The sequence below is a fragment of the Oncorhynchus mykiss genome, chromosome 10 (genome assembly GCF_057628025.1).
Source record: "Oncorhynchus mykiss isolate SJ-2025 chromosome 10, ASM5762802v1, whole genome shotgun sequence".
Taxonomy (NCBI): domain Eukaryota; kingdom Metazoa; phylum Chordata; class Actinopteri; order Salmoniformes; family Salmonidae; genus Oncorhynchus; species Oncorhynchus mykiss.
In genome coordinates, this window is record NC_143031.1 from 3,003,820 (window position 1) to 3,029,616 (window position 25,797).

The 25,797-nt window shown below is 34.6% G+C and overlaps 1 protein-coding gene across 1 annotated transcript in view; it reads right to left on the minus strand.

Moving 5' to 3' along the window:
* Positions 1–261: 261 nt before the first annotated feature.
* LOC110534824 (B-cell receptor CD22) overlaps positions 262–25,797 on the minus strand; it is a 40,575-nt gene continuing 15,039 nt past the window's right edge. The window contains exons 4-11 of the mRNA XM_090188765.1: positions 24,142–24,405; positions 22,065–22,328; positions 21,133–21,399; positions 10,563–10,832; positions 9,181–9,465; positions 8,094–8,181; positions 7,248–7,317; positions 262–2,837 (exon numbers count right to left, since the gene is read on the minus strand). Coding sequence (XP_090044891.1) covers positions 2,595–2,837; positions 7,248–7,317; positions 8,094–8,181; positions 9,181–9,465; positions 10,563–10,832; positions 21,133–21,399; positions 22,065–22,328; positions 24,142–24,405 — 1,751 coding nt within the window. The 3' untranslated portion in view covers positions 262–2,594. The remainder of the gene's footprint in view (positions 2,838–7,247; positions 7,318–8,093; positions 8,182–9,180; positions 9,466–10,562; positions 10,833–21,132; positions 21,400–22,064; positions 22,329–24,141; positions 24,406–25,797) is intronic.

Below are 25,797 nucleotides of genomic sequence, written 5' to 3' on the forward strand. Positions count from 1 at the left end.
CTAGTCGGCTCTGATATTCAAACCAGCAACCTTTTGGTTACTGGTCAAATGCTCTTAACCGCTAGTCTACCTGCCACCCCATTTACATTCTTGAAATTATCGGTTAGGTACTCAGATCCAGACTCACTCTGTAGCTTTTGGCCGGAACAAGGTGTTTGGGTAGCCAGGCAAAAATAAGGTTTGAGTATTGGATAAACGTTATTCCTCTGTCTCCACCCACTGTGTCATATCCTGGGCCACAATCTCTCTATTATAAACTTATTTGGATTTTATTCAACATAGTTTTTTTTTATAATTCCAGAGTTTATAAATACAGCGTTACATTCACAGAAAGCAAAACAAACGAAGTCTCCATTGTGTCCCTCCTGGGCTCCTGGAGACAATCAGCCAGTCAGATAGCATTCTATTGGTCCAGGTTCTAGAGTCTTTTGTTGCCATTCCTTTCCTGCTTGTCCTGCGTTAACCCCACCCTCCCTGCCAGTTCCTGACCCAACCACGGCATTCATTCTCACTCCGGCTTTTGTCTTACTAGGACGTTAAGACACAATTCCCAAGCTCCGAATCCGCCTCTTCCTCCTCTGGCTGTTGTCCTTTGATGCTGGCCTCTCTCCCCCTTCTCTCTCCCATCTCCCATCTCCCCCCTCCTCCTTGTCTCCCCTTCCCTCCTTTGTCCGCCTCCCTACTAACCCCTACTCCCCTACTCTCGACACTGTAAAGCCAAGTGTTTATGATCTGAACAGATAGCTAAACACTTTTCTGGAACACTTTTTAAACTCTTCAAGGCATTTAGAAGTTCAACAAAAACATGTCACAGTGTTTAAATCCTAACAGCAGTGTTTAGATCATAACAGTGTTTAAATCATAACAACAGTGTTTAGATCATAACAGTGTTTAAATCATAACAACAGTGTTTAGATCATAACAGCAGTGTTTAAATCATAACAACAGTGTTTAAATCATAACAACAGTGTTTAAATCATAACAACAGTGTTTAAATCATAACAGGGTTTAAATCCTAACAGCAGTGTTTAAATCATAACAACAATGTTTAAATCATAACAACAATGTTCACATAGAAGGAGAAGGTGGAAAGTTCCCTTGGCGTACACATTACAGACAAACTGAAATGGTCCACCCACACAGACAGTGTGGTGAAGAAGGCGTAACAGCGCCTCTTCAACTTCAGAAGGCAGAAGAAATTTGGCTTGTCACCCAAAACCATGACAAACTTTTACAGATGCACAATCGAGAGCATTCTGTCGGGCTGTATCACCGCCTGGTACGGCAACTGCTCCGCCCACAACCGTAAGGCTCTCCAGAGGGTAGTGAGGTCTGCACAACGCATCACCGGGGGCAAACTACCTGCCCTCCAGGACACCTACACCACCCGATGTCACAGGAAGGCCAAAAAGATAATCAAGGACAACAACCACCCGAGCCACTGCCTGTTCACCCCGCTATCATCCAGAAGGCGAGGTCAGTACAGGTGCATCAAAACTGGGACCGAGAGACTGAAAAAACAGCTTCTATCTCAAGGCCATCAGACTGCTAAACAGAAATCACTAACTCAAAGAGGCTGCTGCCTACGCTGATACCCAATCACTGGACACTTTTATAAATGGATCACTAGTCACTTTAAACAATGCCACTTTAATAACGTTTACATATCTTGCATTACTCATCTCATATGTATATACTGTATTTTATACCATCTATTGCACCTTGCCTATGCCGTTCGTCCATCGCTCATCCATATATTTATATGTACATATTCTCATTCACCCTTTTAGATGTGTGTGTATTAGGTAGTTGTTGGGGAATTGTTAGATTACTTGTTAGATACTTGTTACTGCACTGTCGGAACTAGAAGCATTTCACTACACTCACATTAACATCTGCTAACCATGTCTATGTGACCAAAAACATTTGATTTGATTTGAACCGGGTTCAGCTCATAACAACAGATTGTAAACACCAGAACATGTTGAACCCTTTTTTAAAACACGTGAACACGTTTAGTCAGCACAAGGCGTTTAGGTTTCAAACGCTGAACATTGGGGGTTTTGTTTTGAGAGTGGGTGCAAAGCTGTATTTGCACATTTCCCAGAATGCATTTCTAGTGAATGTGAGAGATGCCCGTCCATTACTGTATTTTTTAGTGACAAGAGACACGATTGTTGCATTCAATGACTTCTATTCCTGAAGCCTGCTGGGAAATAGGTGTTCTCCTGGTTGGAAACTGACATATAGATGTTCTCCTGATTGGAAACTGACATATAGGTGTTCTCCTGGTTGGAAACTGACATATAGATGTTCTCCTGGTTGGAAACTGACATATAGGTGTTCTCCTGGTTGGAAACTGACATATAGGTGTTCTCCTGGTTGGAAACTGACGTATAGGTGTTCTCCTGGTTGGAAACTGACATATAGGTGTTCTGGTTGGAAACTGACATATAGGTGTTCTGGTTGGAAACTGACATATAGATGTTCTCCTGGTTGGAAACTGACATATAGGTGTTCTCCTGGTAGGAAACTGTCATCCTCTCTCACCCCTGATGTCACTCTCTCTCACCCCTGATGTCACCCCCCGCTCCCTACCCCTCTATCCTGGTCGTGGTGGTGTCCAGGCTGGAGTGCTGGAGGGGTACGTGATCACTGTTAAGGGGGCCTATGGGTGGGGGTTTGTAGTGTAGACCTCCAGGAGGGTCTGTGGGTTGGGGCCCATGGAGGTCTGGATTAACCCCTCTGGTCCCTTTCCCATTGGCCCCGTTGGCTCTCGGGTGTCCGGTCAGTGTGGATTTACTGGCGTACAGAGAGTCCTCTTCCTGAGAGAGAGTCTAGAAGATAGAAGACACACTAAACAATCTGCATGGAAAAACAAAAAAAAACTACAGTGCCTTGCGAAAGTATTCGGCCCCCTTGAACTTTGCGAACTTTTGCCACATTTCAGGCTTCAAACATAAAGATATAAAACTGTATTTTTTTGTGAAGAATCAACAACAAGTGGGACACAATCATGAAGTGGAACGACATTTATTGGATATTTCAAACTTTTTTAACAAATCAAAAACTGAAGAATTGGGCGTGCAAAATTATTCAGCCCCTTTACTTTCAGTGCAGCAAACTCTCTCCAGAAGTTCAGTGAGGATCTCTGAATGATCCAATGTTGACCTAAATGACTAATGATGATAAATACAATCCACCTGTGTGTAATCAAGTCTCCGTATAAATGCACCTGCACTGTGAAAGTCTCAGAGGTCCGTTAAAAGCGCAGAGAGCATCATGAAGAACAAGGAACACACCAGGCAGGTCCGAGATACTGTTGTGAAGAAGTTTAAAGCCGGATTTGGATACAAAAAGATTTCCCAAGCTTTAAACATCCCAAGGAGCACTGTGCAAGCGATAATATTGAAATGGAAGGAGTATCAGACCACTGCAAATCTACCAAGACCTGGCCGTCCCTCTAAACTTTCAGCTCATACAAGGAGAAGACTGATCAGAGATGCAGCCAAGAGGCCCATGATCACTCTGGATGAACTGCAGAGATCTACAGCTGAGGTGGGAGACTGTCCATAGGACAACAATATTGTCGTATACTGCACAAATCTGGCCTTTATGGAAGAGTGGCAAGAAGAAAGCCATTTCTTAAAGATATCCATAAAAAGTGTCGTTTAAAGTTTGCCACAAGCCACCTGGGAGACACACCAAACATGTGGAAGAAGGTGCTCTGGTCAGATGAAACCAAAATTGAGCTTTTTGGTAACAATGCAAAACGTTATGTTTGGCGTAAAAGCAACACAGCTGAACACACCATCCCCACTGTCAAACATGGTGGTGGCAGCATCATGGTTTGGGCCTGCTTTTCTTCAGCAGGGACAGGGAAGATGGTTAAAATTGATGGGAAGATGGATGGAGCCAAATACAGGACCATTCTGGAAGAAAACCTGATGGAGTCTGCAAAAGACCTGAGACTGGGACGGAGATTTGTCTTCCAACAAGACAATGATCCAAAACATAAAGCAAAATCTACAATGGAATGGTTCAAAAATAAACATATCCAGGTGTTAGAATGGCCAAGTCAAAGTCCAGACCTGAATCCAATCGAGAATCTGTGGAAAGAACTGAAAACTGCTGTTCACAAATGCTCTCCATCCAACCTCCCTGAGCTCGAGCTGTTTTGCAAGGAGGAATGGGAAAAAATTTCAGTCTCTCGATGTGCAAAACTGATAGAGACATACCCCAAGCGACTTACAGCTGTAATCGCAGCAAAAGGTGGCGCTACAAAGTATTAACTTAAGGGGGCTGAATAATTTTGCACGCCCAATTTTTCAGTTTTTGATTTGTTAAAAAAGTTTGAAATATCCAATAAATGTCGTTCCACTTCATGATTGTGTCCCACTTGTTGTTGATTCTTCACAAAAAAATACAGTTTTATATCTTTATGTTTGAAGCCTGAAATGTGGCAAAAGGTCGCAAAGTTCAAGGGGGCCGAATACTTTCGCAAGGCACTGTATGTGCTGGTGAGCACAAATTGTTAAAAGGTGTGGAGAGTTGGTATAAGATGGAGAGAGAGTTGGTATAAGGTGGGGAGAGAGTTGGTATAAGGTGTGGAGAGATAGTTGTTAGAAGGTGGAGAGAGAGTTGGTAGAAGGTGTGGAGAGAGTTGGTATAAGATGGAGAGAGAGTTGGTATAAGGTGGAGAGAGTTGGTATAAGGTGTGGAGAGAGTTGGTATAATGTGTGGAGAGAGTTGGTATAAGGTGTGGAGAGAGTTGGTATAAGGTGTGGAGAGAGTTGGTATAAGGTGGAGAGAGTTGGTATAAGGTGGAGAGAGTTGGTATAAGGTGTGGAGAGAGTTGGTATAAGGTGTGGAGAGAGTTGGTATAAGGTGTGGAGAGATAGTTGTTAGAAGGTGGAGAGAGAGTTGGTAGAAGGTGTGGAGAGAGTTGGTATAAGGTGGGGAGAGAGTTGGTATAAGGTGTGGAGAGAGTTGGTATAAGGTGTGGAGAGAGTTGGTATAAGGTGTGGAGAGAGTTGGTATAAGGTGTGGAGAGAGTTGGTATAAGGTGTGGAGAGAGTTGGTATAAGGTGTGGAGAGAGTTGGTATAAGGTGGAGAGAGTTGGTATAAGGTGGAGAGAGTTGGTATAAGGTGTGGAGAGAGTTGGTATAAGGTGTGGAGAGAGTTGGTATAAGGTGTGGAGAGAGTTGGTATAAGGTGTGGAGAGAGTTGGTATAAGGTGGAGAGAGTTGGTATAAGGTGTGGAGAGAGTTGGTATAAGGTGTGGAGAGAGTTGGTATAAGGTGGAGAGAGTGTTGGTAGAAGGTGGAGAGAGAGTTGGTAGAAGGTGGGGAGAGAGATGGTATAAGGTGTGGAGAGAGTTGGTATAAGGTGTGGAGAGAGTTGGTATAAGGTGTGGAGAGAGTTGGTATAAGGTGTGGAGAGAGTTGGTATAAGGTGTGGAGAGAGTTGGTATAAGGTGTGGAGAGAGTTGGTATAAGGTGGGGAGAGAGTTGGTAGAAGGTGTGGAGAGATAGTTGGTATAAGGTGGAGAGAGTTGGTATAAGGTGGAGAGAGAGTTGGTAGAAGGTGGAGAGAGATTTGGTGTAAGGTGTGGGGAGTTGGTTGAAGGTGGAGAGAGTTGGTATAAGGTGGAGAGATTGTTGGTATAAGGTGGGGAGAGAGTTGGTATAAGGTGTGGAGAGAGTTGGTATAAGGTGTGGAGAGAGTTGGTATAAGGTGTGGAGAGAGAGTTGGTATAAGGTGTGGAGAGAGTTGGTATAAGGTGGAGAGAGAGTTGGTATAAGGTGTGGAGAGAGTTGGTATAAGGTGTGGAGAGAGTTGGTATAATGTGGAGAGAGAGTTGGTATAAGGTGGAGAGAGAGTTGGTATAAGGTGTGAAGAGAGTTGGTATAAGGTGTGGAGAGAGTTGGTATAAGGTGTGGAGAGAGTTGGTATAAGGTGGAGAGAGAGTTGGTATAAGGTCATCTTTGAACAAAGGGTAGTCTACGGACTGGAAGGAAAACAAAGCCAGTGATGGACACCACTCAGTAAACGGAGCATGAAGCCAGTGATGGACACCACTCAGTAAACGGAGCACAAAGCCAGTGATGGACACCACTCAGTAAACGGAGCACAAAGCCAGTGATGGACACCACTCAGTAAACGGAGCATGAAGCCAGTGATGGACACCACTCAGTAAACGGAGCACAAAGCCAGTGATGGACACCACTCAGTAAACGGAGCACAAAGCCAGTGATGGACACCACTCAGTAAACGGAGCACAAAGCCGGTGATGGACACCACTCAGTAAACGGAGCACAAAGCCAGTGATGGACACCACTCAGTAAACGGAGCATGAAGCCAGTGATGGACACCACTCAGTAAACGGAGCACAAAGCCAGTGATGGACACCACTCAGTAAACGGAGCACAAAGCCAGTGATGGACACCACTCAGTAAACGGAGCACAAAGCCAGTGATGGACACCACTCAGTAAACGGAGCACAAAGCCGGTGATGGACACCACTCAGTAAACAGAGCACAAAGCCAGTGATGGACACCACTCAGTAAACGGAGCACAAAGCCAGTGATGGACACCACTCAGTAAACGGAGCACAAAGCCAGTGATGGACACCACTCAGTAAACGGAGCACAAAGCCAGTGATGGACACCACTCAGTAAACGGAGCACAAAGCCGGGGATGGACACCACTCAGTAAACGGAGCACGTAGAATAATGGGATGTGCAGTTGGATTCACTTCTCTCATCAAGTCACCCACTGTTAATGTTTCTCCGTCGTTCGTTTCCTGGGTGGTGTCCATTATTCCTTATGCTTCCAAGGCAGCCTGTATGTGAGAGAGTTTACGGAACTATATACAAATACAGGTACTGTACTTCTACAACCAGACAAAGTCAATCAGATCAGGCTGTGTTGAGAGAGGTACCAGACAAAGTCAATCAGATCAGGCTGTGTTGAGAGAGGTACCAGACAAAGTCAATCAGATCAGGCTGTGTTGAGAGAGGTACCAGACAAGGAGAGAGGCATAAAAACAGGGTCGTAAACAGGATAGGTTGGGGAGGATACAGGAAGGGTGTGTGTGTGTGTGTGTGTGCACGCTTGTGTGTGTTGTGTGTGTGCACGCTTGTGTGTGTGTGTTGTGTGTGTGTTTGCGCGCGCGCTTGTGTGTGTATGTGTGCGCGCGCTTGTGTGTGTGTGTGCGTGTATGTGTGTGTATATTGACACTTACCCAGTCAGTTAGTATGAGCTCTGTTATGTCCTCCGGTTTCAGATCCCAGGTTGTCTTGGCATGCAATCTCCTGTGTGTACAACCATATATCAGTCTCCTGTGTGTACAACCATATATCAGTCTCCTGTGTTTACAACCATATATCAGTCTCCTGTGTTTACCATATATCAGTCTCCTGTGTTTACCATATATCAGTCTCCTGTGTTTACAACCATATATCAGTCTCCTGTGTTTACCATATATCAGTCTCCTGTGTTTACCACCATATATCAGTCTCCTGTGTTTACAACCATATATCAGTCTCCTGTGTTTACAGCCATATATCAGCCTCCTGTGTTTACAACCATATATCAGTCTCCTGTGTTAACCATATATCAGTCTCCTGTGTTTACCACCATATATCAGTCTCCTGTGTTTACCACCATATATCAGTCTCCTGTGTTTACAACCATATATCAGTCTCCTGTGTTTACAGCCATATATCAGCCTCCTGTGTTTACAACCATATATCAGTCTCCTGTGTTTGCCACCATATCTCATGCTCCTGTGTTTACAACCATATATCAGTCTCCTGTGTTTGCCACCATATATCAGTCTCCTGTGTTTACCATATATCAGTCTCCTGTGTTTACCATATATCAGTCTCCTGTGTTTACCATATATCAGTCTCCTGTGTTTACCATATATCATTCATGTCTGGATAACCACAAAACCACAAAAAATTACTTACAATATATCTGAAATAATGACTTATGTTGGACTGATGTCTGCCAAATACTGAACAGGATAATGTTATGAACAGTGTTTTTACACTCAGCAGCACGGTATGAGGGATGTATGACTGACCTGGCAATGACACATGTTACAACGCACAGCAACAGCATCCCAGCAGCACCTGCCCCTGCTCCCACCAACAGAGACAGCATCTGGTAACCTACGGTCAGAAGGATGAGACATGAAAGAGACCGGGAGACCAGCTCTCTCTCACTTGTTTCTGTCTGTTCCTCTTCAGCTCTTTTCCCTTGTCCCCATCTCTCTCTCATTACCTGTCCAGGTGTGTTACCTGTTGACGTGGAACTGTCTAAGCTATCCTTCCTCAGAGGTTTCTGTTCCACTTCAGCTCCATCTGTCTTTCTCACCTGTCGCCTCACACCTGTCCAGGTGTGTTTTAACTGTTCCTCTTATGTGTGGATGTGCTACACAGTTGCAGCCTGGCAGAGTCCTGACAGTTGGACCTGTCCCTATTTATCTCTCAACTGACCCTTTACCTACCCAGGTGTGTCTTACCGGTGAAGGTGTGTCTTATATTTGGAGGTGTGTCTTACTTGTGAAGGTATGTCTTACTTGTGAAGGTGTGTCTTACCTATGGAGGTGTGTCTTACTTGTGGAGGTGTGTCTTACCTGTGGAGGTTTGTCTTACTTGTGAAGGTATGTCTTACTTGTGAAGGTGTGTCTTACCTATGGAGGTGTGTCTTACTTTTGAAGGTGTGTCTTACCTATGGAGGTGTGTCTTACTTGTGGAAGTTTGTCTTACTTGTGGAGGTGTGTCTTACCTGTGGAGGTTTGTCTTACCTATGGAGGTGTGTCTTACTTGTGAAGGTGTGTCTTACCTATGGAGGTGTGTCTTACTTGTGGAGGTGTGTCTTACCTATGGAGGTGTGTCTTACCTATGGAGGTGTGTCTTACCTGTGGAGGTGTGTCTTACCTATGGAGGTGTGTCTTACCTGTGGAGGTGTGTCTTACCTATGGAGGTGTGTCTTACATGTGGAGGTGTGTCTTACCTGTGGAGGTGTGTCTTACCTGTGGAGGTGTGTCTTACTTGTGGAGGTGTGTCTTACCTGTGGAGGTGTGTCTTACCTGTGGAGGTGTGTCTTACCTGTGGAGGTGTGTCTTACCTATGGAGTTGTGTCTTACCTGTGGAGGTGTATCTTACCTGTGGAGGTGACACAAAGCTGCAGACTGGCAGAGCCCTGAGAGTTGGAGCTGAGGCAAAGTGCAGTGGGCGTGTCTTCTTGTGATTGACGGATGGTCAGAGTGCTCCTGAGGCCAATTCTGCCCAGAGGCTCCTCCCTGATGGCCGTGGCTGTGGAATGATTGACATGTCGGCCAGACAGACGCCACTGCACCAAGGGGGCGGGGTTAGCGTGGCTGTCACAGGTACAGCTGACCTGAGATCCGGAGTGGAGGCAGCGAGAGGAGGATGAGATCTGAGGAGCAACTAGAAAGAAGAGACAGAAGAACAAGGAGAGGAATTAACATTTTCTATTCAAGTTTGACCTTCATCCTTATTTTATAGTTTATGAAACTTTGATAAATCATACTGTTTAATTCATTGCTAACGAGCAAATGTTTGATTGAGGAGAAAAAAACAATAGCATCTAGGGTTACACCTAGGGTTACAACAATGTGATAACTTTCCCAAAATCTACCAACCAGGGTAGCGCTAGCGGAACACCTGGTCAACAGCCAGTGAAATTGCAGAGTGCCAAATTAAAAAACAGAAATACTCATTATAATAATTCCTATAACATACAAGTGTTATACATCGGTTTAAAGATTAATTTCTTGTTAATCCAACCACAGTGTCAGATTTCAAAAATAGTTTACGGGGAAAGCATACCATGCGATTATCTGAGGACAGAGCCCAGCTCACAAAACATTACAAACAGCCAAGTAGAGGAGTTACACAAGTCAGAAATAGAGATAAAATTAATCACTTACCTTTGATGATCTTCATATGGTTGCACTCGCAAGACTCCCAGTTTCACAATAGTGTTTTATGTTTATAATCAATCCTCAGGTTGTTTTTGTCATAAATAATCAATCATATTTCAACCGGACAAAAGCTTCGTCAATAGAAAAGGAAAAACAAAAAAGGTGCACTCCCGGTCACGCGCTAGACTCATGTCTGGAAATTTCCACTGTCCTCTCATCTCCCTCATTTTTCAGAGTAAAAGCCTGCAACAATGCCTAAAGACTGGCCACATGTAGTGGAAGCCATAGGGATCGTGAACTGGGTTATAAGTCTTTGTATGGTGGGTAGGCTTTCAATGGAAAAACTTCCATTTCAAAATAATAGCATTTCCTGGATGGATTTTCCTCAGGTTTTTGCCTGCTATATCAGTTCTGTTATACTCACAGACATTATTTTAACCGTTTTGGAAACTTTGGAGTGTTTTCTTTAAAATAATACCAATTATATGCATAGGGCACCTCATTCATCCAAACAACTCAATTCTACCCTCTGTCCCAGAAAGGTGAAAAAAAAAAACTGAATATTTTGGGAGAGTTACGGAATTTTGCAACCTCACTTACACTCCATAGATGCGTTTGTAGTCGCTGACTGATCCTCTCCATGATGATTTTGGGCTTTACAGTAGTATTCTCTTCCATCAATAACATTCATTGTGGCTTGGATTAGTTTTTGTCCAGAGGCCACATAGTCCTCCTTCCCCTCTCTCACTGAGTACCAGCGGTAACTGGTCACTGGTGGGTTGGCATCACTGCTGCAGGTCAGAGTCACTGAACTGTCCTCTAACACAGAATCAGAGGGACTCACAGATACTGATGTGTTCCTGGGAGGATCTGGAGGGAAAGGACAGAATTACCAGCAGCTCTGAAAGCACAACAATTGATACTACGACTACTATAACTATTATACCTACTATAACTACTACCACTACTATAACTACTATAACTACAATAACTACTATAACTACTATAACTACTACCACTACTATAACTATTATACCTACTATAACTATTATAACTACTATAACTATTATAACTATTATATCTACTATAACTACTACCACTACTATAACTACTATAACTACAATAACTTTTATACCTACTATAACTATTATACCTACTATAACTATTATAACTACTATAACTATTATACCTACTATAACTACTACCACTACTATAACTACTATAACTACAATAACTATTATACCTACTATAACTATTATACCTACTATAACTACAACCACTACTAAAACTATTAAACATACTATAACTATTATACCTACTATAACTATTATAACTATTATAACTATTATACCTACTATAACTATTATAACTACTATAACTATTATACCTACTATAACTATTATAACTATTATAACTATTATAACTACTATAACTACTATAACTACAATAACTATTATACCTACTATAACTATTATACCTACTATAACTACTACCACTACTATAACTATTAAACATACTATAACTACTATAACTACTATAACTACTATAACTATTATACCTACTATAACTACTATAACTACTATAACTATTATACCTACTATAACTACTATAACTATTATACCTACTATAACTATTATACCTACTATAACTATTATACCTACTATAACTACTATAACTATTATAACTACTATAACTATTACACCTACTATAACTATTATACCTACTATAACTACTATAACTACTATAACTATTATACCTACTATAACTATTATAACTATTATAACTACTATAACTATTATGCCTACTATAACTATTATACCTACTATAACTGCTATAACTATTATACCTACTATAACTACTATAACTACTATAACTATTATACCTACTATAACTACTATAACTATTATACCTACTATAACTACTATAACTACAATAACTATTATACATACTATAACTACTATAACTACAATAACTATTATACATACTATAACTATTATAACTACTATAACTACTATAACTATTATACCTACTATAACTACTATAACTATTATACATACTATAACTACTATAACTACTATAACTATTATACCTACTATAACTACTATAACTATTATACCTACTATAACTACTATAACTACAATAACTATTATACCTACTATAACTATTATAACTATTATACCTACTATAACTATTATAACTATTATACATACTATAACTACTATAACTACTATAACTACTATAACTACTATAACTATTATACCTACTATAACTACTATAACTACTATAACTACTATAACTACTATAACTACTATACCTACTATAACTACTATAACTACTATAACTATTATACCTACTATAACTATTATACCTACTATAACTACTATAACTATTATACCTACTATAACTACTATAACTATTATACCTACTATAACTACTATAACTATTATACCTACTATAACTATTATACCTACTATAACTATTATACCTACTATACCTACTATAACTATTATAACTACTATAACTATTATAACTATTATACCTACTATAACTATTATAACTATTATACCTACTATAACTATTATACCTACTATAACTATTATACCTACTATAACTATTATAACTATTATACCTACTATAACTACTATAACTATTATACCTACTATAACTATTATACCTACTATAACTATTATACCTACTATAACTACTATAACTATTATACCTACTATAACTACTATAACTATTATACCTACTATAACTATTATACCTACTATAACTATTATAACTACTATAACTATTGACTACTATAACTATTATAACTACTATAACTATTATACCTACTATAACTACTATAACTATTATAACTACTATAACTATTACACCTACTATAACTATTATACCTACTATAACTACTATAACTACTATAACTATTATACCTACTATAACTATTATAACTATTATAACTACTATAACTATTATGCCTACTATAACTATTATACCTACTATAACTGCTATAACTATTATACCTACTATAACTATTATAACTATTATAACTACTATAACTATTATACCTACTATAACTATTATACCTACCATAACTATTATAACTACTATAACTATTATACCTACTATAACTATTATACCTACTATAACTACTATAACTATTAAACATTCTATAACTACTATAACTACTATAACTATTATACCTACTATAACTACTATAACTATTATACCTACTATAACTACTATAACTATTATACCTACTATAACTACTATAACTATTATACATACTATAACTACTATAACTATTATACCTACTATAACTACTATAACTATTATACATACTATAACTACTATAACTATTATACCTACTATAACTACTATAACTATTATACCTACTATAACTACTATAACTATTATACCTACTATAACTACTATAACTATTAAACATTCTATAACTACTATAACTACTATAACTATTATACCTACTATAACTACTATAACTATTATACCTACTATAACTACTATAACTATTATACCTACTATAACTACTATAACTATTATAACTATTATACATACTATAACTACTATAACTACTATAACTATTATACCTACTATAACTACTATAACTATTATAACTACTATAACTATTATAACTACTATAACTACTATAACTATTATACCTACTATAACTACTATACCTATTATACCTACTATAACTATTATACCTACTATAACTATTATACCTACTATAACTATTATAACTACTATAACTATTATACCTACTATAACTATTATACCTACTATAACTATTATAACTACTATAACTACTATAACTATTATAACTACTATAACTATTATAACTACAATAACTATTATACCTACTATAACTATTATAACTATTATAACTACTATAACTATTGACTACTATAACTATTATAACTACTATAACTATTATACCTACTATAACTACTATAACTATTATAACTACTATAACTATTATACCTACTATAACTATTATACCTACTATAACTACTATAACTATTATACCTACTATAACTACTATAACTATTATAACTATTATAACTACTATAACTATTATACCTACTATAACTACTATAACTATTATGCCTACTATAACTATTATACCTACTATAACTATTATACCTACTATACCTACTATAACTATTATAACTACTATAACTATTATAACTATTATAACTACTATAACTATTATACCTACTATAACTATTATACCTACTATAACTATTATATCTTCTATAACTATTATAACTATTATACCTACTATAACTACTATAACTATTATACCTACTATAACTATTATACCTACTATAACTACTATAACTATTATACCTACTATAACTACTATAACTATTATACCTACTATAACTATTATACCTACTATAACTATTATACCTACTATAACTATTATAACTATTATACCTACTATAACTATTATACCTACTATAACTACTATAACTATTATACCTACTATAACTACTATAACTATTATACCTACTATAACTATTATAACTACAATAACTACTATAACTATTATAACTACTTTAACTATTATACCTACTATAACTATTATACCTACTATAACTATTATAACTATTGTACCTACTATAACTATTATACCTACTATAACTATTATAACTACAATAACTACTATAACTATTATAACTACTATAACTATTATAACTACTATAACTACTATAACTACTATAACTATTATACCTACTATAACTACTATAACTACAATAACTATTATACCTACTATAACTACTATAACTACAATAACTATTATACATACTATAACTACTATAACTATTATACCTACTATAACTACTATAACTACAATAACTATTATACCTACTATAACTATTATAACTATTATACATACTATAACTATTATAACTATTATAACTATTATACCTACTATAACTACTATAACTATTATACATACTATAACTACTATAACTACTATAACTATTATACCTACTATAACTACTATAACTATTATACCTACTATAACTACTATAACTACAATAACTATTATACCTACTATAACTATTATAACTATTATACCTACTATAACTACTATAACTATTATAACTACTATAACTATTATAACTATTATACCTACTATAACTATTATACCTACTATAACTATTATAACTACTATAACTATTGACTACTATAACTATTATAACTACTATAACTATTATACCTACTATAACTACTATAACTATTATAACTACTATAACTATTACACCTACTATAACTATTATACCTACTATAACTACTATAACTACTATAACTATTATACCTACTATAACTATTATAACTATTATAACTACTATAACTATTATGCCTACTATAACTATTATACCTACTATAACTGCTATAACTATTATACCTACTATAACTATTATAACTATTATAACTACTATAACTATTATACCTACTATAACTATTATACCTACCATAACTATTATAACTACTATAACTATTATACCTACTATAACTATTATACCTACTATAACTACTATAACTACTATAACTATTATACCTACTATAACTACTATAACTATTATACCTACTATAACTACTATAACTATTATACCTACTATAACTACTATAACTACAATAACTATTATACCTACTATAACTATTATAACTACTATAACTATTATACCTACTATAACTATTATAACTATTATACCTACTATAACTATTATAACTATTATACCTACTATAACTATTATAACTATTATACCTACTATAACTACTATAACTACTATAACTATTATACCTACTATAACTACTATAACTACAATAACTATTATACCTACTATAACTATTATAACTACTATAACTATTATAACTATTATACCTACTATAACTATTATAACTATTATACCTACTATAACTATTATAACTATTATACCTACTATAACTACTATAACTACTATAACTATTATACCTACTATAACTACTATAACTATTATACCTACTATAACTATTATAACTATTATACATACTATAACTATTATAACTATTATACCTACTATAACTATTATAACTATTATACCTACTATAACTATTATAACTATTATACCTACTATAACTATTATAACTATTATACCTACTATAACTACTATAACTACTATAACTATTATACCTACTATAACTACTATAACTATTATACCTACTATAACTATTATAACTATTATACATACTATAACTATTATAACTATTATAACTACTATAACTATTATAACTACTATAACTATTATAACTACTATAACTACTATAACTATTATACCTACTATAACTACTATACCTATTATACCTACTATAACTATTATACCTACTATAACTATTATACCTACTATAACTATTATAACTACTATAACTATTATACCTACTATAACTATTATACCTACTATAACTATTATAACTACTATAACTACTATAACTATTATAACTACTATAACTATTATAACTACAATAACTATTATACCTACTATAACTATTATAACTATTATAACTACTATAACTATTGACTACTATAACTATTATAACTACTATAACTATTATACCTACTATAACTACTATAACTATTATACCTACTATAACTACTATAACTATTATAACTATTATAACTACTATAACTATTATACCTACTATAACTATTATACCTACTATAACTATTATACCTACTATAACTACTATAACTATTATACCTACTATAACTACTATAACTATTATAACTATTATAACTACTATAACTATTATACCTACTATAACTACTATAACTATTATGCCTACTATAACTATTATACCTACTATAACTATTATACCTACTATAACTACTATAACTATTATACCTACTATAACTACTATAACTATTATAACTATTATAACTACTATAACTATTATACCTACTATAACTACTATAACTATTATGCCTACTATAACTATTATACCTACTATAACTATTATACCTACTATACCTACTATAACTATTATAACTACTATAACTATTATAACTATTATAACTACTATAACTATTATACCTACTATAACTATTATACCTACTATAACTATTATATCTTCTATAACTATTATAACTATTATACCTACTATAACTACTATAACTATTATACCTACTATAACTATTATACCTACTATAACTACTATAACTATTATACCTACTATAACTACTATAACTATTATACCTACTATAACTATTATACCTACTATAACTATTATACCTACTATAACTATTATAACTATTATACCTACTATAACTATTATACCTACTATAACTACTATAACTACTATAACTATTATAACTACTATAACTATTATACCTATTATAACTATTATAACTACTATAACTATTATACCTACTATAACTATTATACCTACTATAACTACTATAACTATTATACCTACTATAACTACTATAACTATTATAACTATTATAACTACTATAACTATTATACCTACTATAACTACTATAACTATTATGCCTACTATAACTATTATACCTACTATAACTATTATACCTACTATACCTACTATAACTATTATAACTACTATAACTATTATAACTATTATAACTACTATAACTATTATACCTACTATAACTATTATACCTACTATAACTATTATACCTACTATAACTACTATAACTATTATACCTACTATAACTACTATAACTATTATACCTACTATAACTATTATACCTACTATAACTATTATACCTACTATAACTACTATAACTATTATACCTACTATAACTACTATAACTATTATACCTACTATAACTATTATACCTACTATAACTATTATACCTACTATAACTATTATAACTATTATACCTACTATAACTATTATACCTACTATAACTATTATACCTACTATAACTATTATATCTTCTATAACTATTATAACTATTATACCTACTATAACTACTATAACTATTATACCTACTATAACTATTATACCTACTATAACTACTATAACTATTATACCTACTATAACTACTATAACTATTATACCTACTATAACTATTATACCTACTATAACTACTTTAACTATTATACCTACTATAACTATTATACCTACTATAACTATTATAACTATTATACCTACTATAACTATTATACCTACTATAACTATTATAACTACAATAACTACTATAACTATTATAACTACTATAACTATTATACCTACTATAACTATTATACCTACTATAACTATTATAACTACTATAACTATTATACCTACTATAACTATTATACCTACTATAACTATTATATCTTCTATAACTATTATAACTATTATACCTACTATAACTACTATAACTATTATACCTACTATAACTATTATACCTACTATAACTATTATAACTATTATACCTACTATAACTATTATATCTTCTATAACTATTATAACTATTATACCTACTATAACTACTATAACTATTATACCTACTATAACTACTATACCTACTAGAACTATTATAACTACTATAACTATTATACCTATTATAACTACAATAACTACTATAACTATTATAACTACTATAACTATTATACCTATTATAACTATTATACCTACTATAACTACTATAACTACTATAACTACTATAACTATTATACCTACTATAACTATTATAACTACTATAACTACTATAACTATTATACCTACTATAACTACTATAACTACTATAACTACTATAACTATTATACCTACTATAACTATTATACCTACTATAACTATTATAACTACTATAACTATTATACCTACTATAACTATTATAACTATTATACCTACTATAACTATTATACCTACTATAACTATTATACCTACTATAACTATTATAACTACTATAACTATTATACCTACTATAACTACTATAACTATTATACCTACTATAACTATTATACCTACTATAACTATTATAACTACTATAACTACTATAACTATTATAACTACTATAACTATTATAACTACAATAACTATTATACCTACTATAACTATTATAACTATTATAACTACTATAACTATTGACTACTATAACTATTATAACTACTATAACTATTATACCTACTATAACTACTATAACTATTATAACTACTATAACTATTATACCTACTATAACTATTATACCTACTATAACTACTATAACTATTATACCTACTATAACTACTATAACTATTATAACTATTATAACTACTATAACTATTATACCTACTATAACTACTATAACTATTATGCCTACTATAACTATTATACCTACTATAACTATTATACCTACTATACCTACTATAACTATTATAACTACTATAACTATTATAACTATTATAACTACAATAACTATTATACCTACTATAACTATTATACCTACTATAACTATTATATCTTCTATAACTATTATAACTATTATACCTACTATAACTACTATAACTATTATACCTACTATAACTACTATAACTATTATACCTACTATAACTACTATAACTATTATACCTACTATAACTATTATACCTACTATAACTATTATACCTACTATAACTATTATAACTATTATACCTACTATAACTATTATACCTACTATAACTACTATAACTATTATACCTACTATAACTACTATAACTATTATACCTACTATAACTATTATAACTACAATAACTATTATACCTACTATAACTATTATAACTATTATACCTACTATAACTATTATACCTACTATAACTATTATAACTATTATACCTACTATAACTATTATACCTACTATAACTATTATAACTACAATAACTACTATAACTATTATAACTACTATAACTATTATACCTACTATAACTATTATACCTACTATAACTATTATAACTACTATAACTATTATACCTACTATAACTATTATACCTACTATAACTATTATATCTTCTATAACTATTATAACTATTATACCTACTATAACTACTATAACTATTATACCTACTATAACTATTATACCTACTATAACTACTATAACTACTATAACTACTATAACTATTATACCTACTATAACTATTATAACTACTATAACTACTATAACTATTATACCTACTATAACTACTATAACTACTATAACTACTATAACTATTATACCTACTATAACTATTATAACTACAATAACTACTATAACTATTATAACTACTATAACTATTATACCTACTATAACTATTATACCTACTATAACTATTATACCTACTATAACTATTATACCTACTATAACTATTATAACTATTATAACTATTATATATTCTATAACTATTATAACTATTATACCTACTATAACTACTATAACTATTATACCTACTATAACTATTATACCTACTATAACTATTATACCTACTATAACTATTATATCTTCTATAACTATTATAACTATTATAACTACAATAACTACTATAACTATTATAACTACTTTAACTATTATACCTACTATAACTATTATACCTACTATAACTATTATAACTATTATACCTACTATAACTATTATACCTACTATAACTATTATAACTACAATAACTACTATAACTATTATAACTACTATAACTATTATACCTACTATAACTATTATACCTACTATAACTATTATACCTACTATAACTATTATAACTATTATAACTATTATATATTCTATACCTACTATAACTATTATAACTACTATAACTATTATAACTATTATACCTACTATAACTATTATAACTACTATAACTATTATAACTATTATACCTACTATAACTATTATACCTACTATAACTACTTTGACTACAGATATTAATACTATGTCTACTCTGACTAACACCATTACAACAGACCTTTGTGGAATTACTAGCCTGTGTTTATCAGATTGTGTTTATAATCAGTGGTTCCCAGACATTGCTGTGCCATGACCCAACAAGGGCCATTTAAATGTTGATCCATCGGATAATGGAAGCGATGTGGTTGACCAGATCTAGAATTTAAGTGGGTGACCCTCCAAAATACTCATTGCTTGGTAAACATTACCACTGACTTGCATCAACAAAATGACCCTGTCCCATTTGGGGGCACATTACATGATGTTTATGATATTAAAACGTACACTGAATGTCGAGCTGGAGCATTGTTGAATTGTCCGATCCGTGTCGATTTTTAGCTATGCAGAAGTACTGTGTATTACCATTGACATTAGCTACTATGTACATCTGTTCAACTCCTATTACACTGCGTGTTTCGCTCTCGTCGACTGAGTACCAGTTATAGCTGGACACTGGTGGGTTGGCATCACTGATGCAGGTCAGAGTCACTGAACTGCCCTTCAACACTGGACCAGAGGAATTCACTGATACTGACGTGTTTCTGGGAGGATCTGGAGAGATAGATTGGTATCTGCATTAATACAGAACAAGAAGAAGAAGAAGAAGAAAAAGAAGAAGAACAACAACAACAACAACAAGAACAAGAAGAAGAACAAGAAGAAAAATAACAAGAAGAAGAACAAGAAGAACAAGAACAAGAAGAAGAACAACAACAACAAGAAGAACAAGAAGAAGAACAAGAAGAAAAATAACAAGAAGAAGAACAACAAGAAGAAGAACAACAAGAAGAACAAGAAGAAGAAGAATAAGAAGAAGAATAAGAAGAAGAAGAACAACAACAACAAGAAGAACAAGAAGAAGAACAAGAAGAACAAGAAGAAAAATAACAAGAACAAGAACAAGAAGAAGAACAACAAGAAGAAGAAGAAGAAGAAGAAGAAGAAGAAGAACAACAACAAGAAGAAGAACAAGAAGAAGAAGAACAACAATAAGAGCAAGAAGAAGAACAACAAGAAGAAGAACAACAAGAAGAACAAGAAGAAGAAGAAGAAGAACAACAACAACAACAAGAAGAAGAACAAGAAGAAGAACAACAACAATAAGAACAAGAAGAAGAACAAGAAGAACAAGAAGAAGAACAAGAACAGCATTGTTGAATAACTGCCAAAAATGTTTGCCGATGGTTGAATTGGTCTTGTAGCTACAGTATACATACACTGTACAACCACTTCTATCAGCGTTGAGTTCTGTCCTCCGTGGTCGTTTCTGCCCTCACAGTAAAACTGGTGGACTTCTGCAGACACACTGGTCTCTAGCCTCGTCCCAACCCCAAGCCGTGTCGCCTGGTCTCCCTTCACACTGTACCAGGTGAAGCTGCTTACTGGTGGGTTGCCATTGCTGCTGCAGGTCAGATTCACCATCGCACCATCAAACACGGGTCCAGATGGGGTGACTGACACAGACATGGTTTTAGGACCATCTGGAGGGAAATAGGCAATACACATGTTATACTGTATGTGTGACTCAAGGCTTCATTAGCCTCCTGAGCTAAAGCCTTTTTAACACCAGTATTATATAGGCTTATGTATCTTTACAGACTCGAGACTATGTTAGTCTACTGAGCTAAACCCTTGTGAGTGAACAGCTAAAATATGTTTTATTTACTAACTCTATTTTTTTATCAATGTACCAATCGGGCTTCAGGAAGAAGCATAGCACAATTACAGCAGCCATGAAGGTTTTAAATGATATCACTGAAGCCCTTGACAAAAAACAGCACTGTGTCTCACTTTTTTATCGATCTCTCTAAGGCTTTTGATACAGTTGATCGTGCTTTACTAAGGCAGAGATTGTCGAGTGTACTGTAGGTCTTTCGGAGCATGCAGTTGCATGGTTTGCTAACCATCTGTCTGATAGAACTCAGTGCACTCTGTTGGATGGGCTCATGTCTGTTAAATTGTCTGTCTGTAATGGTGTGCCCCAAGGCTCTGTACTTGGTCCTCTCTTATTCACTATTTATATAAATGATTTAGACAAAAAATGTGCAACTTCATTTTTATGCTGATGATACTGTTATTTACTGTTACTGTCTCTTACAAAAGCTTTCCAGAACATGCAAACTGCTTGTTATACTGTTCAACATACCTTGTGTCAATTGAAGCTTATGCTCAATACTGGCAAAACTAAACTAATGGTGTTTTCTAATGCCAGAGATAGACCTCTGAACTTTTCACCTGTCAGGGCAGTGAGATTGAGACTGTAACCTCATGTAAATATCTTGGAATTTGAATTGATGACGGCCTCTCTTTTAAATTGCATTTTCAACAGCTTTCAAAGAAATTGAAGCTGAAATTGGGATTTTATTTTAGGAATAACCCTGTTTTTCTATTGAAGCCAGAAGGAGGCTAGTATATCAGCTACATTTATGCCTTTACTAGACTATGGGGATATTTTATATATGAATGCTTCTTCCGCTCAGTGTTTGAAATCAATTGACACTCTTTACCATGGCACTTTGAGATTTATTTTAAACTACAAAACCTTTACGCACCACTGCACTTTGTATACCAGGGTTGGCTGGCCTTCTCTAGTCACTCGTAGGCTCAGGCACGGGTACACTTTTATTTACAAAGCCATTTTGGGTTTACTACCTTTTTATTTGGGCATTTTTATTGTTCAGAAATGTGGTGGGTCGTCTCTTCGTTCGCTGGACTTTATCCTGCTAACTGTTCCAAATGTCCAAACTGAATTTGGTAAAAGGGCTTTTATGTCCTCTGCGCCATTGTCTTGGAACACCTTACAAAATACTTTTAAACTGGAAGAACTTGTCCCGATTGGTGTTTTTAAATCACTGATGAAGGATTTTGAGGCTGCTTCCCTGACCTGTCAATGTCTTTAATTTGCTGTTTTATACTCTTGTTAATTCAATGGTTTTTACTTGATTATTTGTAGTTTTTCATGTTGTTTGTCTGTAATTTGTGTATTGACTTGGTGCTGCCTATCTTGGCCAGGACACTCTTGAAAAAAATATTTTATATCTCAATGAGCTGGTTAAATAAAGGTTACATTTTTAAAAAGACATAAAGCCTTGTTGATATTTATAATATAAGTGACATTTAAGCAGACACTTTTAGCCAAAGCAACTTAAAGTCATGCGTGCATACATTTAACATATGGGTGGTCCCCCCCGGGAACTGAACCTACAACTCTGAACGGAGGGAGTGCTATGCTCTACCAACTGAGATACAGAGGGCCACAGACAAGCTTACTGTACTCTGGTTCCTTGAACTTACACCACACAGTTACTTTAGTGATCGTTGAATTATGTGCTCCACACATATTCTTGGCTTCACAGTAGAAGAGGGTATTGTCCGCCCAGATTTTGGTCCTCAGGACCGGCCCATAGCCTGTAGATCTGGTGTCACCCGCTCTCACTGAGTACCAGCGGTAGCTGATCCCTGGTGGGTTGGCATCACTGCTGCAGGTCAGAGTCACTGAACTGCCCTCTAACACTTCGCCAGAGGGAATCACAGATACTGACGTGTTCCTGGGAGGATCTGGAAGGAAAATAAACAAAAAAATTATCATCTTATCATGTCAACAAATTAATAGAACCAATTAATGTCAACAGAACAGCAACAAACACAAAAAACACAGTTTGAGCTGACAGATTATATATATTTTTAATTAAGAATACAATCCAATAAAAAAGGTCAGAGGTGAGGGTGATAGTTTTTTATATTTTTTATTTTATTTATCCGTTATTTTACCAGGTAAGTTGACTGAGAACAACGTTCTCATTTGCAGCAACGACCTGGGGAATAGTTACAGGGGAGAGGAGACTGAGAACAACGTTCTCATTTGCAGCAACGACCTGGGGAATAGTTACAGGGGAGAGGAGACTGAGAACAACGTTCTCATTTGCAGCAACGACCTGGGGAATAGTTACAGGGGAGAGGAGACTGAGAACAACGTTCTCATTTGCAGCAACGACCTGGGGAATAGTTACAGGGGAGAGGAGACTGAGAACAACGTTCTCATTTGCAGCAACGACCTGGGGAATAGTTACAGGGGAGAGGAGACTGAGAACAACGTTCTCATTTGCAGCAACGACCTGGGGAATAGTTACAGGGGAGAGGAGACTGAGAACAACGTTCTCATTTGCAGCAACGACCTGGGGAATAGTTACAGGGGAGAGGAGACTGAGAACAACGTTCTCATTTACAGCAACGACCTGGGGAATAGTTACAGGGGAGAGGAGACTGAGAACAACGTTCTCATTTGCAGCAACGACCTGGGGAATAGTTACAGGGGAGAGGAGACTGAGAACAACGTTCTCATTTGCAGCAACGACCTGGGGAATAGTTACAGGGGAGAGGAGACTGAGAACAACGTTCTCATTTGCAGCAACGACCTGGGGAATAGTTACAGGGGAGAGGAGACTGAGAACAACGTTCTCATTTACAGCAACGACCTGGGGAATAGTTACAGGGGAGAGGAGACTGAGAACAACGTTCTCATTTGCAGCAACGACCTGGGGAATAGTTACAGGGGAGAGGAGACTGAGAACAACGTTCTCATTTGCAGCAACGACCTGGGGAATAGTTACAGGGGAGAGGAGACTGAGAACAACGTTCTCATTTACAGCAACGACCTGGGGAATAGTTACAGGGGAGAGGAGACTGAGAACAACGTTCTCATTTACACCAACGACCTGGGGAATAGTTACAGGGGAGAGGAGACTGAGAACAACGTTCTCATTTACAGCAACGACCTGGGGAATAGTTACAGGGGAGAGGAGACTGAGAACAACGTTCTCATTTACAGCAACGACCTGGGGAATAGTTACAGGGGAGAGGAGGGGGATGAATGAGCCAATTGTAAACACTGACAACTTTTCAGAAAGTTGTCCACCATTTTTGTTGTTGTTACAGCCTGAATTTAAAATG